At 37.0% G+C, this 20,004-nt stretch overlaps 1 protein-coding gene and 2 long non-coding RNA genes across 15 annotated transcripts; 2 read left to right on the top strand and 1 right to left on the bottom strand.

Annotated features, from left to right (window-relative positions):
* Nucleotides 1-432: 432 nt before the first annotated feature.
* On the bottom strand, nucleotides 433-19,787 carry LOC105232544 (1-aminocyclopropane-1-carboxylate oxidase). 8 transcript variants are annotated; one of them, XM_011214254.4, is made up of 7 exons: nucleotides 19,379-19,787; nucleotides 14,142-14,731; nucleotides 2,845-2,960; nucleotides 1,997-2,749; nucleotides 1,561-1,639; nucleotides 1,392-1,497; nucleotides 433-1,258 (listed from the first exon to the last, which is right to left on the bottom strand). In XM_011214254.4, the coding sequence occupies exons 2-7, from the start codon at nucleotides 14,224-14,226 to the stop codon at nucleotides 1,189-1,191; spliced, it is 1,209 nt and encodes a 402-aa protein (XP_011212556.1). In that variant the 5' UTR covers nucleotides 14,227-14,731; nucleotides 19,379-19,787; the 3' UTR covers nucleotides 433-1,188. The 8 variants fall into 8 exon arrangements, with proteins under 8 accessions (XP_011212556.1, XP_029408883.1, XP_029408884.1 ...); XM_029553023.2 differs by lacking the exon at nucleotides 19,379-19,787 and adding an exon at nucleotides 15,159-15,604; XM_029553024.2 differs by lacking the exon at nucleotides 19,379-19,787 and adding an exon at nucleotides 14,846-15,517.
* On the top strand, nucleotides 4,919-7,045 carry LOC109579991 (uncharacterized). Of its 6 annotated transcripts, XR_007423589.1 has the most exons (5): nucleotides 5,063-5,334; nucleotides 5,479-5,589; nucleotides 5,644-5,776; nucleotides 5,967-6,144; nucleotides 6,258-7,045. It is a non-coding gene; the product is annotated as an uncharacterized LOC109579991 (long non-coding RNA). The 6 variants fall into 6 exon arrangements; XR_007423590.1 differs by having other exon boundaries at nucleotides 4,919-5,373; nucleotides 5,479-5,585; nucleotides 5,644-6,144; XR_007423587.1 differs by having other exon boundaries at nucleotides 4,919-5,373; nucleotides 5,644-6,144.
* Nucleotides 16,982-17,845, top strand: LOC125780161 (uncharacterized). The gene is made up of 2 exons (XR_007423592.1): nucleotides 16,982-17,205; nucleotides 17,263-17,845. It is a non-coding gene; the product is annotated as an uncharacterized LOC125780161 (long non-coding RNA).
* Nucleotides 19,788-20,004: the final 217 nt, after the last annotated feature.

Below are 20,004 nucleotides of genomic sequence, written 5' to 3'. Positions count from 1 at the left end.
AGTGGATATTTCGAATGTAAAGCAGGATGAAACTAAGCAAGAGCGTGATCTATATTATAAGTTGAAAATTATAGAAATTGAGGTTATGACACAGCCATCCCGTTAGTTTTTAGTGAGCGCTTGATCTAACAATATATTAGTTCGTGACGTCATGAGCCCAAAAAAAGGCTTTGTTTACCAATACTATGAAGGAATTACAGTTTGTTACGTTTATACGTCATCTCACAATCTAATCTCTATCACTCCCGATTTAAGTTAATACGGATGTTAAAATAAAGACACTTGGAAGCATTTCATTCGCATTCTTCTCAATTGCTTTACAATGCTCGGCTGCAGTCGAAATTATCCCTCTTCGCACTTTACTCGTTTCAAAGACATTTGTAGCAAATTCCTCGATCTCATAAAAAACAGTCTTTATTCTTTAGTTTTATATATGTACTTCCATTTTATTTACCGTTACAAATAGACACATGTATATGTATATAGTATACTCTATGTAATTACTCTCGACAATGACGCGAAGTAGAAAGTAGGGGCGAATTAAGACATAAGTTTCTTATGTTTATGTGTATAAGTATGTAGTATGTATGTAAGTAAATGTGTGTTTGTTAATTGTCAATTCAGGAATTGAAATACTAAGAAGTTTACAATAGAATTAATGCAAACCAAAGACAATTATAATGTAATTATTGTATGTATTGTAATTGGGCGTTATATTTACGTAAATATTAATACGTACGTTGCCAATGCAAACATTGCGGACATACACGCATACATGTATGTAGTAGCTCCGTTATGCATATGCATACATATACATTGTATGTATACTTTGTGTAGATGTACCAAGGTGTATATATTATGTACAACTAGGATAAAATTCTATTAAAAATATGTATAAATAAAAATACGAATACAAATTATGTCTGACATACAAATATTATATAAATACAACATGAATGAGTTAAATTAAACTTAATGAAGAAAACAAGCACAACTCTACTTTATTTGGGGAAGGAGAGAGTGGCTTAGCGCTGAACCCGAAGTGCTGTCTTCCGTTATGTTACAACTGGAACACTGCGACACAATATTTATTCACCTAACTGCCGTTATGTGCTAAATAATCTATGTATGAAGGTAAGTTGTAATATGGACCAATGAGCTAGGAGCTAAGATGTTCCAGTGTGATTATCAGTGCGAGTTTTGCTGTCCATACGTTTCGCGAAATCGCTTCTGTATCAACTGGTAAGCGTTGTATACTCTAAAAATAATTGAAGAAAAGAAATTGCGTATGAATTAGGTCTAAGTGATCACACAATGAATGATGGTCGAGAAGGTATTGGAGAATAATACAGTTAAATGTGTTTTTGTGTAAATTCTACCGTTACACGTACTTCTCTTTCGCCGCTTTGAATGACTTCTTGCGTGGCTTCTTGTCGACGGTGTCTGTGCCGGCTTCGGTGTTGGGCAGATCATTTGGTGAAATCATAGTTAGGTTATCTGAAAATCAATACAATTCTTAAGTAACTGCAATTCAGCAGGGTTGTGTTGGGTCTCACTCACCTGGATGGCAGAAGAATGCTATTGAGTGGCGTCCTCGCGAACGTATATGTTGCTGCTCCGGTATCACAACACGATGAGGCTGTAATAAAAAAGTGGTTTTATTTTCTTTGTCAAAATATCAAAATGTTCAGCATTGCCAACATCAAATGTTACTGTCTTGAAATTGTCGACTCTACTATATGTAAAATAATTATGCGACCGCAAAGCCCTGCGATGAACTGTGTTTATGGTATTGAAAAATTAGAGACAGTTAATGAGATAGGAAAACTGGAAAAGTCTCAAAATCGTCTGACGATTGAGGGTTAAGAGCATAAGTATATAGAGTATGACGTAGCATACTAATTAGCTCTATTTTATTTCTAATTTAACGGTAATTAATTTTGGACAAAAACCTCTGATTAAATTAAAAGTCGAACTTAGATGAAACTGTGCTTACCAATGCAGGATATCTTTCTTTTGTCCATATTGAGAGGATTTCACCGCAGTTTATCAATATGGCACCGGGCAGATGACCAACGCGCTGCCACTTTTCACTACCGGGCAATTTCACCTCCAGGCCACCTTCTGAGTCTTGTGCCAATAATGTGAATGTGCCATAATCTGTGTGCGCACCACAACGTATCATCTCACCGTTGGGCAATTGGCGTACGGTGGTGTTCTTGTTCTCTTCATTTCCATCCAGTTCGTTAATTTCATCACGCGGATTCGATTCGGGCCGGAAATCAGGCTGATCTGACAAGCAGCGCTGATAGCTGTAAATGCAACTTCCTTTGACAAAGTCATTCTTATCATCGGTATCTTCAATGATGGGGGGATAATACAGGAGGCGCAGTGTGGACTCATTGTCGTGGTCACCGGACAGCATGTGTGAGTGCTTCTCGAGAAAGAACGACTGTGGTATATCGAGGGAGACGGCAAGTGCCTGCAGGATGAAGCGCGAAAGTGCTTTGAAATCTTGTGCCAAAGAAGATATATGTTCCGCAAACCCGGGCAATGGTTCTTCAGGTAGATTTGTAGCATTTAATGTGCATATGTTGAAAGCGTGACGCAATTCGGGTGTTTTGCCATCGAAACGTTCAACACCAGGACGCACGTATCCATGATTATCATCACCGGTGCGTATATAAAGCTCCCTTACGTCATTCGGTAGATCAACAAAGTCATCTAGGTGATCCCAAGCGGTTTTCAACTGAAAGTACAGAGGTTGCAAGAGCGTTAAATATTAAGCAAAAAGAAATTTATGAGTTTATCTAAATAGAAAATAGCCTCTATTTCGTGGCTAACCTTTTCATCGGAAATACCATGATTTACAAGCAAGCAGAGTCCCTTCTCGCTCAAACATTTTTGTAACTGGTGTCCAACTCGATTCACAACTGAACGAACTGGCGCCTCCTCAGTCCCTGTGGTGGAAAGAAGTGAACAAATTTTCAATTATAAAACTATGAAAATAATTGATTATGATGTTGATGAATGGTTTTTATAATGTTTGTGAGGGAGAATTGAATGGATATAATCTTAAGCAAGTCGCAATACACCAATGACAATTGGTTCATATGATGATTCCTAAGAATTATACATAAATATATATTGCTCATTAAAACGTTTAGTAACAAGTTATATACATATGTATGTATGTAGATACAGAACGGTACGCATCAATCAATTTGATCATTGCAGTTGTAGATTCATCAATAGTCCAAATCAATCAAATTACAATCGACAATACTGAATGGCTTTGAATTTGTGACACACGATCTATCGACGATTATTGATTTATGCAGGAACTAAACCTTAAAAACAGAAAAATTCGTTACGAAATACGTTTAAAAGACAAATACTTCTGTAACTAGGTTGGTTCTTAAATGCCGATCGCTTATTTATGTTCCTTCTGTTATCAATCGAAATTTGCTTGTTTACTTCGGTTTTAACAGACAGCCATTCCGGGCAACTTCATTTAATTATGTGTGGTATTAACAATATCTTAATACATATATAAACTTAATACAATATATAAAGTTTTTTCTTTGCCAATTATAAGGAAGAGACAATATTTAGACAACACCAATAAATTTCCTGTCATGTACATACACATATACATACATACATATGTATGTAAGTATGTACATGGGTTTAAGAGGTACGCAGCCAAAGGTGAACAAAAGCCATGACAATGTAGGCAACGCGAAGGAAAATAATCAAACAATCGATTTCCAACGACTTTTGAAGTAATCAATGACGACTTTGTTTTGTTAAACTGACTCTCACAAATGGACAAACATACACAGGCCATACCTACAGGTATGTATGTGTTAGAATTTCTTCTTTACTTTTGTTTTTTTCGCGCAGCTAAAGTGCTCTAAATATTGTCAATTGTTGTTAGCACACATCAAAATTTTACTTTGGTTTTTCGTTGTACTGCTCCAAAGTGCTACGGGCGCCGACAGCAGATGCTCCGCATGTACTGTGTGGTTGATAAGAACTGAGGTGGGCGGAACCACCTCAACTGAAGAACTATTGACATTCAGAAAAAGGTTTGTGAAGACATTCTGATGATTGTTAACAAAGCGCGGACAGATTTCCATATTATACGAAACAATTTCGAATGCTATCACAGGAATTTTCTTTATGGAGCTCGTTTAACGAAACTTAATGTACAGTCTAACGGCAATTTGTTTTATCTGACTGGTGTTTTTCCTATTCATGGAGGTGATAATGAACTTGAAATGATATCCGAGGTGCTCCTATTATTTTTCATTTGCAGTGCGAAGATAAATAAGTCAGCAGTTGTTGTTGCTGCTGCTTGCTCTGCCTTAAAATGATTTGTTATTTTGCTGATGTTTGTCTATCTAATAAGCTTTATTTGTTTGTTTATTTGATCTTCTCGTGCGCCATGTCGTTGCTAAGGGTGGCCTGATAACGGCTTTTCGTCTCGCCGTCTCGAGAGAGCAGGTGTGCTGCCCTTAGTGTTTGATTAGGAGTTGAAACAGCATTCGAATACCTTCTGGTATTGAACGGAATTACATGATACGTACTAACATACATACATATATGCATCTAGTCAAAGAGAGAATGAATGAAAGTACTTCAAAAATAAGTTGAGAAAGGAAGCTTCTAAAGCTTATATTGTTTGGGGGTTGATGATTAACAATACAAGGTCCATACATTATTCGCAAAAGCTCCAAAGAGAACTAATAACATATCAAATAACAATAAAATGCTTCTTAATTACATAGTTCAAACCAGTTTTACAGTCACCCAATCACCTAATAGTTTGTAGCAGCACACAAAGTAGTTTCGATTCGACAATAAATAATGGCTAATCAATCCAATCATTTCCAACTAAAGATATCAGCGATATTTGTTATTCGGTCGGTGACTTCAATGGGGTTCGATTTCAAAACTGCGATGGTAAATATCGAAAAAGCATACAGACAATCATGTAACAGTAACTACAGTTGTACTTGAAAACTATAGAAGAAACATTGGTTGATACAGAGAGAACGTATTTCTGATTATAGAAATGTTTTAAAAGTACGCAATACATACAAATTTTATACAAACGTACGTGTGAATACAAAGTACTCGGCTATGTGTGAGTGACTGCGCTGTGAAGTTGGCCTTCAAAGCTTCCATTCCGTAGGTTAATCACACGATAATAGCTGAACAGTTAGCAAGTGCGCGAGTGTAGGTACGCGTGCGAACTACTCCGCGCGCCGCGTCCCTCTCGCCATCACCGCCACATTTCAGACCGCGCAAAGTGTAAGCAAACAAAAGGTAGACTTCATTAGTTCAATTTTTTAAAAATTCTTGACGGTGGGTAAATGTTTACGGCAAATATGTTTCTCTTACCATTTGTTACTTTCAATATATTTATCAAAATATTCTTCAAAACTTTTGGTTTATTTTCATGATCATCAGTCTCGTGAAGTATGGGCCAATTAGTCGGTTTCCGACCGAGTAAAATTATCAAGTTCGTCATTGATAGTCATGGCTATCGAGGCTTCTTATAACGAACATATATGTATGTATGTAAGTATATTCATGTCTGAATTACACACCTTACGTTAAACCTTAAACCTTTAGGTAAACAAAACAATTGTGTTTTTTATGAGACCTTATGAGTGCCATTTGTCCAATTCGAAATCGGTCCTCTTGTATTATCAACACTAATTTTGCTACTTATGCGACGACACGTACTTATGTGTTTGGCAGTTATGTAAGTAGACATGTCTGTTCCTCTGCGGCGCTTACGAGTGTTCATACCTATTTGTTCACATACTCGCATCGCCGCTCTCGTTTAAATAATTTATTTGCGTGGAAATTCAATTGAAATGCGCTCAATTTGGAATTGAAATTTACATTTATGCGCCGCTTTGTTGTTGTTGCTGCTGTTCTCGTTTATCTAGACACAACTCAATTAGTCGGCGGGCAACGCGTTTCCATTTTCATTTATGGTACTCACACATTCGTCGAGCGAGCGTTGACTGCAAGCGCGTAACTTATTCAACAACCGACTGACAACGAAGACAAAACAATTTATGCAACTTATTTTCAACAATGCAGCAGATTAAATAGCGTTCGGAAGTAGGTATAACCCACAAGCAATAACCAAACAATGCTTCATTGAGTTGGATTTGAATGACTCTTGATGTAAAAACAAACAAATTTGAAAAACAATTACATTTCATTGCTTTTAGGTTATGACGAAACGAATAGCCATGACGCCAACAAACGCGAAAACGACCAGACAAGAATTGGAGGGTATCGTGCGCCACGGTGTACTTAAGACTAACAAAGGTCGATAAAGTCAATGCAACGGAATCCATCTGATTGAGTTTGAATTAAAAAATCTCAAATATACGTAGAAATTCCTTGAACTTTCAAGGCTTTTAAGAAAACTACAGTAGACAGCCGCATTGAAGTCACTTCAGTCACTCGGTAACGGGTATACATTACACGTTTACATTACCATCTGCAACGGACACAAAACTTAAAATTTCAGCATCTCCAAAATGTGCATGTTAATGGATGCTTCTCTGCTCGTCGATTTTGAGGTGCTTCACAGAAACTCTGAAAACCATTAGAATGATTAAATTGTATCAAAAGAGTACACTGAATGCAGCTGTAATGCTTTTTGTCAAAAATAACCCAAATTGGATAGCGCAAGAAGACAATGATCCGAAGCATAGGGTCACACTTTAGATTGGCCATCACAGTCACCAGCCGCCAAACCAATAAAGAATATTTGGCTTTAATGAAAACTGAAACATTAAGAACACACTTAACGCCAATGAAAGAATTTATTCGGCTCCTCCAACATAACAGGATGTCACTTTCTATGGAATATGGTAAAAATTTAGCTGTAAGTTGCCATCAGCCGACAGCGCAGGAGATTGGAGCAAGTATTAATTGAACTACAACAAAAGAATTCTATAATTATAACATTTTTTCCAATAAACGCCACCTACACTTTGGTTAACGAAAACGTTATTTTTGTTTGGAAAACACTGCTTATACTTGTAATAAAAGCTTTAGAATTTAGCAATTATTCAGCAAACCAAATTTTCAGACTCATTTCATACTCGACACGGCTACAGTTCACGTTATGACTGCACATATGTACATATGTGTGTGTACGATTATTTCTACGAATGTAGTCAAACGAAACGGAATGTTGAGACATAAAAAATCGGACGAAGATCGATTGTATTTCCATTGACAGACGAAATGCCGCTGTTCAAAGTGATACTGTCAATTAGGTAGCTAATTTATTTGAAAGTAAACTGCATTATTCAATAAGTAATCATGAAAATTAAACAAAATGTTGCAGTACAGACACGAGAACATATCATATGTACATATGTATGTATGTTTTTGTGTGTTTTGTAGTGTTGACAAAGCCAATAAATAGTGGAAAATATGAAAATTGTGAAATTGCGTTTAAAGTGATTTCGAGTACCTTTTCCGGCGCTGACGTAACGCCAACTAATTGCAGCAAATATGGAGTAATGTGTCTATGTGTCATCACTGCGCTCACGTGGTAAAAACTATCTCAAACTGATGAGTACAAAGCAAGTTGACATAACAAACGCCGCGGCGGTGATAATGAAATGTCAACGGTGGTTATGATTAATAGATAATGCATAATACAAAAAAAAAAAAACTTTTTTTACTTGAATAGGCATGTTGGAGGCGCAACGCTGGCGACAACTCGAAAACTATGACAATAATAGCGTGAAAACGGTGTTGGTGACTCTGACAGGAAGTGGTGACCAACCAGCAAAGAAAGCGGGTCGTGTGACCAGCCGAAGGGAAAGGCAAACATTTGGGCGTCTTTGGCAGGTGAGCCGTATCGGACGTCTAAATTTGTACGCGCGTTTATTGCGCAATAGCGTTTACGCTATCAGAATCTGATAACGAATGTCCAAATGGCCAGCACACAATGGCAAAAACAAATTAATAATACTTATATTATTTATTAATAGGAATGTGAAATAATTTCGCCAACTGTTTGACTTACTGTTAACAAGGGCCACCACAAAAAAACCCGCCTGAATTGATTGTAGCCGAGTGAAATATGAGAAATTTGTAATGAATTATGAACAAACGCACGAGCTCTTATGAGCGTATATGCGGGTATGTTGGGGCGCATGAAGCAATGCTGATTAATCCAGTTAAGTCCAGATGTTGATAATTTTTCAATAAAAACGCTATGAAACAATTACATGCATTGCATATTTCTAGAGACGACTGACATACAAGAGAACGTTTGCGAATGTTAGCAAATGTAGGTATTTATAGTTCTGGATTAGAAGGGCACAGCGCTTAAAGAATGTGAGGTGATTGGTGAGCCGTGCAATAACCTCACAAACACGAAAATTTCTATTTTTCCCGAAGTGACATCTTAGCAGGGTTTCATAACAGCTCTCAATAGTAAAAATCCTTTAAAACTATTTTTTAATAGTTGAAAACAATAAATATAATATTCTTCTTCTTCCTTACTGGCGTAGACACCGCTTACGTGATTATAGTCGAGTTAACAAAAGCTCCGTGGTTGGTTGTTATTTTTCACTGGGGTGTTTTTTACGTGGTTGGGACCCGCCCACCCAGCACACAGCCCTATGTAGGGGATGCTTCGCCTTCTCACTTTAGCTGGCCTTCAAACGGATGTTCTTAGGCTACCCAGAGGATACTTGGTCGAAGACCGGAAGTCGTGAGCTGCTTGAGCCATATATAAAAGAATCGTTTATGACCACTCCCAAGGGAGTGGCGATCAGAGAACTTTGCTCACTTGCGTGAATCTCCACACATGACATCCATATAATATTAGTAACGTAAAAACAGCATTAACAACAAAATCCATCGAAGGCAGCATCTAAGACTTGTAACATGAAATGATCGATAAGTATGGACAAAGAACTTATGTTTATCTTTGGATTTAGATCATTTAACGAGGCCAAAATAGGAAGACTAACTAGATTTCGTGGCAGATCGCTAGCAGAGATAACTGAGCGATAAATTTACATAAAGAACTTAAGCAAACAGTTTATTATTTCAATATTTCTTTTTCTTTACTTTTGACAAATTCAGACAGCTTTGTTCGTTGGCTTTAATTGACTTCTTTGGACTCGTAAAATCCTCGGAAAGTAAAAGGTGTTATTTTAGGTTTTTGATCGTTTTGAGGTTACTGCTATGTGGTCATTGCACTCATAAAAACTGCCCTTGACTACATGTTGTATGTATTTAGGGGAGCTATGAACTTAAATTCAAACAAATGAATGCAAAAACGACAATAATATAATCGCACATATAATAAATAGTAGTCACACGTCGGCGACATGTGATGGATGAGTGATTAACGGATGGGTAACAAATATGCAACAAACATACATACATACTTAAGTACGTACACGCGAATTTGAGTTTTGAGCTCGTACCTTTATTGCCAATTTACACTCTCAAAGTGTCGCCATAAATTGCATGGACAACAGACAAAGCTATTAAAGATAAAAGCGCAATTTTTCGAATGATTAATAAAATATCGAATTAACAAATTATACTTCATCAAAATATGATTGAGTATCAATGGTGGTTTCGAGCATTGCCGAATCTTACGTCGGCTAACGACCAGGCTTTATTATAGACCGTAAATACACAAACACACACGCACACGTTGCGAGTCAAACACCTGAAGCAATAAATAACAAATTAATGAAAGAAGAAAACATAAACGCGTCACAATAAATACAAATAAAATATCGTCCATTAAGTTAAAAAGCCAACGCCAACACAGCCACCCCTCCTAGCCGCCAATAACAAAGAAACATTTCAATTATTTTCGTTGTCTTCATTGGAATTCTTATTAAAAATTATGGGGTTTTCCATGCCTTATCGAAAAATGTGTGGTATTGAAATGAGGAAAATCACACGCGTTTTCCGCAATTCCAAAGAATTTAACCCTAGTCTCTGTGTGCGAACATTCCTATAAATGTATGCAAGTATGCCAATCTGCCGATATTTTATATGGTTTTATTTGCGTTTTTTCCACTGTTTCATTTTTTGTTCATTCACTTGCTCAGTCTTGTTTTTTATTTATTGTATTTGTGTGTTTGTGCAAACTTTTTTTTTGTTTACTTTGTACAGTTAAAGCTTAATTGCACACAAACGGTGATAAGTTAATTGCGGCTAGAGCAGGCGAAAGAAAAATGTTCGGTCCAAATTCTTAAATAAAAACTAAAAATTCGAAGAATCGAACAAAACACACAACCACAAAACCAAACACTTCACTCAAATGCGAATTATACAAACATACATACATACATAAGTTCCATATTAAAACAGAAACTTATGAAAGATTAAGATTACAATAAAACTGTTAAAGAGGTAACAGTTAAAAATAACCTTTCAATTACGGAATATACTTACATAAGTTTTTGCGCGATAAGATTAGCTTTCACATAAAACTCAGCAAATTTAGTTGTTTAGTGGCTTCGAAAGAGTTGGAATTAAGAACAAAAAGCGCTACGTTAGTTAGTGACATAGTGGCACTCTATACTTTTCTGAAAGACGGGACTAGTGCTTCAGATGTTTGATGCAAAACGAAGTGTTCCTATGTAACATAATATTGGGTAGTCGAAAAAGTCTTTTCGTATCTCTAATCAAACTTCATCTTATTTTGTTATATTTAGACTAATAAATAAATAAACAAATATGTTCATTTTGGTCGATCACTTTTTGCCAATTTTCCGCTAGAGACATTATTCCACCAGTGTAAAACTTTCAACAGTGTAAGTCGAAATTTCGAATTTTCCAAATCGGAAGCGAGCGAACAATTGTTAAACTACGCGAACTGATATTCCATCGTCTCCGTAAACCTCATAAAATTTCATTGGTGGCTTGCGTGGCATTCTTCCCTTTTTCATACAAAATTTTCAAAATATAGCGAATTTCTTCATTATTTTCACTTATTTTTGAAAAGCTGTAACTTTTTTCCACTTCCCCGACTTTAATTTCTTACCTTTTTTTGGTTAAATGGAGTTTAATATCTCACCATTCCAACACTATATGGTATGACACACAGTGATTGGTCGTAGTGGAGATAACGACTGCAACGACATCTATTGAAAAATACGAAAATACTTTTTCGATTACCAATATGTTGACGCAAGTGATACTGTGTAACATAATATGTGTACTCAGCGCAGTATTTTGCTCGCGGGTATAAAAATTCAATAACAAATTCATACGTCATCGACTGGTGCAAATACGGCAATAACAAGTTCGTTGCTGTTCTTGCTGTTTTACCGCAAAGCGAAGTGAATTTCCTGAATTTCAGAATAAATGATCGCGAGTGCGCCAATGTTGTACACTTTTTAATACCCCAAAAAAGAGGTGCGTTCTGTGGAATGTCAAACAACAAAACAAAATTGAATGCACAATTGTTCATACAAACAAATATTATTTCGGATACTTTCAAACGAGATTTTGCTCCGTTTCGGCATGATCCCGCACTCACACTGTTCTTAGCAAGCTTGTTACTAATTTGAATGATTCACAGTTAGAAGTTTGACGTTTCTTGTCAGTCAACTATGTACAACAACAACAAACTTTCCAATCACGTAAAATAATGATTCCGTTCGATTTGCGAGCAATTTAAAAACAAACTATCTGAATTCCATAAAAACTTCAAAAATCTTTCAAATCTATTGGTAGAAACGATGCAGTCCAATTCATGCCAAGGCCGCAATTCTAACTCAGTCGACTGAATAAGCGGCCGCTCAGGGAAACCAAGCGCGGCTGGTGACGCATTCACGACAAAAGACAATTGAATTACCTACGTCACAAATTTGATTTCTACTTTGCTAATTTGTTTAATGTGAATGCCAAAGCTGGCTCTATTGGTTACACACATATGAATATGTATTGGACAACTTATATGCACATATACATACATATGTTTGTATATATGTATATATTATACATATATTTATTAATAGATAGCTTTATCAGCCTCAAAATGCATGGAAGAGTGTGTTTGTGTGATTTTGACAACAATCGGATCGCTGAACAATTTCAGTTGGGGAAATCACTACCGACGAACTTCAATGGAAGCCGCTTTTAATCGTAAGTGGATTTGCTAGTTTCATTATGAAATGTTTTATTATTTTCAGTGCAAGTTTTATTTGCAGCTTAATTTAGTTGTTTCGAATTCAAAGCCTTTGTAAACCCCCTCAAAAGTAGCATCGCTCTCAAATGAGTCAGCTCACGTGTTAGGCAAACTAAGCTGGAGAGTGTGTAGGAGATGAAGGTGCTTTAAATATACACTGACACCGAATATTTACATACACATAACTCTGGCATTTATTTATAGCAATTTACGTCTAAAAATAAACTGAAAAATGAAAATTGTGGAATTGTTTACGTAAAGGCTAACTTCCATAGTGGTTTTCAGGAATTCGGAACGTAAAAAGGAAAATATTCGTGAGCAATTTTGTTTTTTAAATTGTTCGATATTTGCTTTCAACAAGTGTATAACACTATAAAGCTAAAACTTAACAAATAAAAAAATAAAAATAATATAGAACACGTAAGAAAATGCTGAGTTCGGGTGCAACGGAACATGTTATACTATTGCAAGCATCAAAGCTAGGGAAATACCTTAAAGTGTAAAATATCGACAAGAGAACCAAAATCCAAGCAATTTTATGAATACATATGCTATATACGAGTATAACTCATACACTGACCGACACATAAGGTTTGTTAGAATAATGAAAATCATTATAAGTAGTATATAAGTAGTACTAACTTAATTTGTATATATTTTAAGCATCACTACATACAATTAACATACCACGGACTAATAAAATGCTCTCAAGTTTTCATCAATGTTCCTCACATACCATCAGCAATCATATGAAGTAACGTCAGCTGGAAGTCGAAAATCTTTATATTAGGTATATGGGGGCTAAGGTAAGTATTGACCCGATTCCACCCATTTTTAACGCGCAGACATACCATTGTTAGGGATGGATTGTCCCTGAATTTCAATTTACACATTGATCGATATTTTCGGTCAAAAGTCAACTAAAGGTACAATTCGGTACCTAGGGGCTTGAACATTTTTTTATCTCGATTAGTTTTAGGTAACATGTACAACCTTCAGGTGAACAGAACTATTATACTCGGCAGCAACATGTTGCATGAGTATAAAAAATGATAAAACACTTGTGATGCTATTATGTTTAGTATATTCGTTCCTGATCGCAACTTGGCCTCGAATTAAGTCAAGTGGAAGGAAGTGCCAATAACATTTTCAACTGGGTACACAGTATGCAACGACATATGTAAATATGTTTCGATCGAAATATAAATTCAATCGCAGTGGATATTTGCTAAAAACATAAACATTCAAGCCAGAGTTCATGGAGAGAGAGCTTAAAGCCAAGCTGTTCAGCTGTTTTTTCGAGGGAGTCACCGCAAAAACAAATTATTTAAACATACTATTTATATTTATAGTATACATATGAATATTGAACTATATGCATATAAATATATATCGAAATTAAAAGGATTAGTTTTTGCTTTTTTTTATTTCGAAGTAGGTCCAAACTGGTATATTTATGGCCGAGATCTGACAGCTGCCATCTCGTTGGACCCGCTCTTTGTATGGACAAATGACCATCGGATAACTAGTCGGCCCGATAGGTCGTACTATTCGTAAGATACTACATGATATAACTAATTGATTTCAGTGAGTAAGTAGTATATATGTATGTATGTCAGTACATATGTATACGCGTATATGCAACAATATAGCTAATTATAGATACATAAATAGCATAAGAATGTATGTGAGTATGTATGTGTGCAATCAGAAATAGATACTGAATGAGGTTTTGCTTTGAAATGGAATATTCTATTCAAACGATTGATACAAATAAATGGCCCATTGAAAGTGTGGATAGTTTCAAGGTAATGGCGGCAACATGCAATTACAACAACCATACAAGCATGAGTTGCTAATATTTTCATATAAATGCTTAGGTATAAACATAGAGACATACATATATAACGCTTACCGCAATGAGCGAGATCAATTATCGGCACCAGACCCTTGGTCAGCAAAGTATCCACTTTGTCATCATTGGCTTTTGTTTTCAACATTTCTGCTGCACTTTGTTTGTCTGTTTATTGTTGAGTACTTTGCTCTTGGTGCTATTACGGATGCTGCTGCTGCTGCTGCTGTTGAGCGACGACAATCACCAATCGCCGCTGACACTGGCCCGGTTGCTGGCTGGTTGCTTTGACTAATTATTTGCTTAGCCGATAATGTGAGCACAAGTTGGGCGCATTGGCGGGTGCTGACTGGCGAAGAAATGCTATGATCGTTGTAATAATTGCTGACCGCTGCCTTGGGATGGCTCAACTGCACTGCGGATAGTTTCGACGCGGCGCGGCAGTTATTGGTGCTGCTTATCGCTGCTTATATTGCAACTGTTGACTTCGTGGAGCACTTTTTCGATTTGAACTGATGGATTATTGCACTAAATGGCGTGTGTGTGCGTGGTTGTCTTGCAAGTTCTTCTTCTTCTTATTATTTCTGTTTCTCTTTCAGCTTTGTTGTTTTGCAGTATTTTGCCTTTGTTGTATATCAATTGCGTGGCGATAGCTGTGGAATGACGCACATACATATGTAATCGGCGTTAAGAACTTGATTTATGCAAAATATTTGTGTAAAGTGAATGCAATAAATAAAATATTGCTAGTAAATAAAAACACTGACACTTCGTTGGCGAAAATTAAATCAACCCAATTAGCAGCCCAATTATAGGCAATGGATGTGTCCGGAATGTCTATAAACAAAGCAAATTGTTCAATGGAAATTAGATTTTCAAAAGCCCTTCCAAAAACAATTGGCTCGGACTGTATGTATGCAGGCACATGAACATGCCAAGCAATCGAATTTGTCACTAAAAGCTCTTGAAACACACAAACGATGACCTTTCTCTATTTATCTGTCTCTATTTTAAACAACTTGCAATACTATATTTCATTTGAAAATCGGCCTAATATATTTTGGTTTTACAGTTTGTTACCATAATTTTAAAAAGGTCGTACGCCTGTTTTAAGGCTTTATCAATTCTTTGTTAACGCTTTTCGGATCTCGGGGTTGCTTTACTGCTATACCGTTTACCACGCGGGAGCTGACTTTTTACGACTGGCACACGCTCGTCACGAAAAATTCGTGTAGTTGACAAAAATTGGCATGCTCAACAGTGTGATTGCGATTATTTTACTTTATTTGTTTATTATCGACTGTTTTTACCATTTTTGCTTTCATTATCACCAACCACGGCAGAGCGCTCAGTTACGTGCGCGTTCGGCGCTTCGCTCCGCGACACAAATAAAAGCTTCGCTATTTAGTAGCTGCATATTTAGTAGTGCATGCGCACACACACACACGCATGTGCTTGTGTTTGAGAAGGAGAATGAGCGTTGGGCGAAAATTTCGAGTGATCATCTCGCGTTGCGACACACGGCGCTAGTGATAAGCGAACGCTCGGGCTCTGACAAATTGATAATTCAACTAAATTGCTAGGTGATCGCCATTAAATATATGCCATATATATGTACATATGTATGTATGTATATGAATGTAAATGTTCATGAAAGTAAGTGTGCGTGTAGCAAGTGCCCCTCAGAGATTAACAAATTGGGCACGGAAAGCGAGCGTTCTTGATGAGCGAATTCACGAGGCGATTCCTCGATCAGGCCGACTTGTGAATGATCGCTCAGCTAGTTTGTGCGCCAACAATGTACTGTTATCTAACACACATACACTTATACATACATATGTACATATGTAAATGCGTTCGTAGTGATTTAGGCGTCTGTGGCGGTGACGGTCACGTCAATTCGCCGTTTTGCTTACTGTTTTCATTTTAGGTGTGTACATAACATAGATTCGTTGCCTTTTTTGCTTTCAACTTTTCGTATTTGCCCATATTGACACGGTGTTCATTGTCATCTATATTTTTATTCAATCTTTCAATTAGGGCAATTTGTATCCCTGTCACATCTCTGCGGAAACTCAATGAGAAAATAATGTTAAAATTGCCTTTCAATGGAATTGCTTGTGTACTCAGTCACCTTTAGCGATGTTTCTAACTAAATGCGCTAAATGATCAGGAGCAAAAAGGTCAGCTCAACCGGGCCTTTACACACCCGGTACAAGATCGGAAACGAATAACTTATGTACATGTAACCCTTACATCCACTGTCACGTGATATCTAATAAGAAGGATAATACTTATAAGCGTTTTTCCAGTTATGTTATAGCCTTTAATTAATTGAGTAAAATGTTACACAGAAGGTTATGTATTAGGTCGAGCTTTTCAAATTCGAAACGTAGACATACGATGGTTTCAAAATTTAGAAGAGCACCTGCCCTTCTGTTACATGGTCCAGATATATGTACATACATCAACCTTCTGATAATTCCGTTATGCTGTACATTGACTACAGTTAGAGTACGAGTACCCTTGCGTAACAGGTTGTGGTCTGGTAGAGATATTAGTGTGACAAATAGCACAAAGAAAATTGTGATAACCGCATTAGCACATTTACACCTAGGCGCAGAGCGATACGCTAACGAACAAGCGAGTACATTTGAGACGTAACTAAGTATGAGTGAATATACGAGATAGTAACTAAGTATGCCGCGATACATACATACATACTTGTGTATCTTGCATGTGGTTGGAGCGTGGAAGGCAACTCGATTTTTAGATAAAATTTGTACATATTTACATGCATATGTGTGTGTTTGTTGATGCGCTTGCAGCAAAAAGAAAACAATGAATAGCGAATGCTTCAGTTTTATACCGATCTCATTTTACTATCATAGTCCAAAGAATAATATGGTGAACAAGCGGAATTTTTGCTTTTGTTTCGTTTACAACTGAGGCAGTGCCTACTCTACTGGCTCTAACAAATTTATATTTCTCATCTTTCAATCCTTTGGCCACTTGGTTTACAAACGCTGTGTGCAGATATCATAACTCACGCTGAAAACTCGAAGTTTTTCAAATCGGCAAAGACAAGCGATATTTAAGGATCTACTGGGAGAACCTCTGTATACAGGTATACATATGTGCTTTGGGTCGACTAATGAGTTTTACGAGAGACTTTTCACCATAGAAAAACCTTAGAAAGCTTCTCATTGTGAACCGAATCGCGCCCATTATCGAAGAAAACTGTTTTACTATTAAACGGATTGATGATGGAATTCAGATCTATCATGACTATCGTCGCTTTATCGTGGCAAAGACAATCAATATGACAGTGATGTGATATGAGCAGTTAACTATCATGAAATAAGCGCGTGTCTAACCCTGTTCTGTCATCCTTCGTCTACGACGACGTTCGATTTGAAATTCGTTTGAAAACAGGTGTTTCCTCTTTGTTTTGTTTTGATTATTCTTACAGCACCAACTAAAAATATACATAACTTTTTGATTAAAAATAAAATAGGGAAAATAATGAAATCCATTTTGGTTTTGTTTTTTCTCTCGAAATTTTTTATAGTGTTTCAAAATAAGTCGTGGTCAAAATAACGAATGAAATTTCATTGTTAAATGTAAACCCAAACACAACAAAAACAAAGTTTTACATAGGAATATACAAATGTGGTTGCTATTACGAAGTATTAGTATAATATTATTCACACTTATTGATGTACAATAACCGCCTATGAAAGATAAATAAACCTAATTACAATCAGTTTTTAATGTTTTATTTGAAATCAGCACGAATCAACAAATCCCAAACCCAAATATTATCTATAATCACAAATTTTGCTTTATTTTTCGAAGGTCAAATACAACAAATTCTAGAAGAACTGTTAACATTTAAGGTGAGGTGAAGTGTAATTAACATTTACACTGTTAAATGCACTGTCGGCCTCTTAAATTTCAATTCATTTTTGCAACATCGCATACAATACACTCATTCACACATTTATATGTTTGTATGTATGTAGATATGTGTACATTGCACGATTTGCTTATTGTGAAACAAATTAATCATGAAACATTTAACTTTATTCGTGTCTACAGTTGGAGCACTCGCATTTCGAACAAAGACGGTCTGTGTACCTAACAGCCCTACTGTACTTATGGAGTGACTGTGGCTGTTTCTGTTCGATTACTCAGAGGCGAAAAACGGGGTTTCTCAGGAAACCAATGTTAAATAAGCAAGCCATTTTCCAAATCGATGTCGATAACTGGCCAATGAGACACCAAGCATGCAAATACATAACTGCACTGTGTACACTTTCGCAGAAATCCGAATACGTAAGCGAGCATATGAAAAAAGAAACAGAACGAGTATGATCATATTGGAGGGGAGGAAACTGAAGGTAAATAAAAACCAAAAACCTCCATTGAAATACACATTTCCACACCGCACCGTTAATACTAACGAGCCAAGGAGGAGCGCCAGAGAACGGCTGCACTCCTAGTAGAGCCCTAAATAATAACAACGGATACCGAACGGGGCGACAACGGTGTGTCTACTGACGGCGTTTTCGAGGGCGCATGAGTAAGCGACTTTCACTGACTGTTCACAAAATACATATCCATACATACAGATGCATACCTACATATGTATGAACATTCATGCACCAAATGTGTTAATATAATGATTATTTCTGCAACGATTTGTCACAACTAAAATCCCCGACGCAGTGCTGCCCCTCGGCCATTCAAACTCCTATCCAATCACGCCGCTTCCACATGATATTTGTGTGTTGAGCATTCGTCAACTCGTTTTCAGTCATAAAATAAGCTGCAACTTGGAGCTGCGAGATCCCGGTTGTCGAACAGACTCTTCAGCCACTTATCGGCCAGCCGCGTTGTTGGTGGTCAACACGCAGACGTGGCGTGCCAATCGGAATATTTAGTTCAGTATCTGCAGCCGCAACAAAACTCAGCAAACGGCAAAAAAAAAAAATGAAAATGAAAAGCAACTTCGACGCCTCTGCTGCCATTTGCATGTTTCTACCTGTTACTTCCAAGTAGTGCAGGTTTAAAAATAGAGTTTCGACACAAGCAGATTATGCATGTAAAAATCAGCTACGTTAGCTATTGCACTGAATTAGTTCTTTACTTCACATATCGGTTAACACATTTAGTTTGTTTTTGTTCAAATTGTTCGAATTGATGAAAGTGCATCAGCCGTTTACGGGTGCCATTATATGAATTAACCCAAATTTATGCAAACAAAAACGGAAATTAGAGAGAAAAATCAAACTCACTTCACTCCACTCCACAAATGCAAACAAACAAACGACGAAATGACACCAGCAACAACCAGAGGCGGAACTAAGGCGGAACGGCGGTATTGGGAAGAAGGATTGAACTGAAAACGCGAGCGCGATCACTGCGACGGAACAAGATGGCAACAACTGTGGCGCTGACAATGGCGAACTGGCAATTTGAACGTCGCGAACACACTGTGAACTGCGAAAACGAACAATCCAAAAAACGATCAAACAGCTGGCAGAACGCACTGTACGCGTGAGATTGTTGAACTCGAAGCGGCACACTACTCCACTCTACAACATCGTCCCCAACACTGGCTCCACATGTACGAGGAAGAGCAGCAGCAACAGTTTAAACGCTTCCGTCAAAAGCTGCATACTTGCCATCCCGGTATTTTCCGTACGTGTGTTTATTGCTTCCCGTTATTCTTTTGTTTATTTTGCGCTTGGCAGATCAGTCAGCACGGTTGTATCCGCAATACTTCAATTGATTTTCTACAAGCAATATTTAAGATTATTTCGAAGACGAGTGGCAACTCTACAGATCGAGTTTAATTAAAAGCAAACACTTTACGTTTTTTGCGAAAAGAGAATACAAAAATTCCTTTCTTTCGCTACCA

Source organism: Bactrocera dorsalis, unplaced genomic scaffold, assembly GCF_023373825.1.
Source record: "Bactrocera dorsalis isolate Fly_Bdor unplaced genomic scaffold, ASM2337382v1 BdCtg144, whole genome shotgun sequence".
Lineage (NCBI taxonomy): Eukaryota > Metazoa > Arthropoda > Insecta > Diptera > Tephritidae > Bactrocera > Bactrocera dorsalis.
This window is presented reverse-complemented; position numbering and strand designations above follow the sequence as displayed.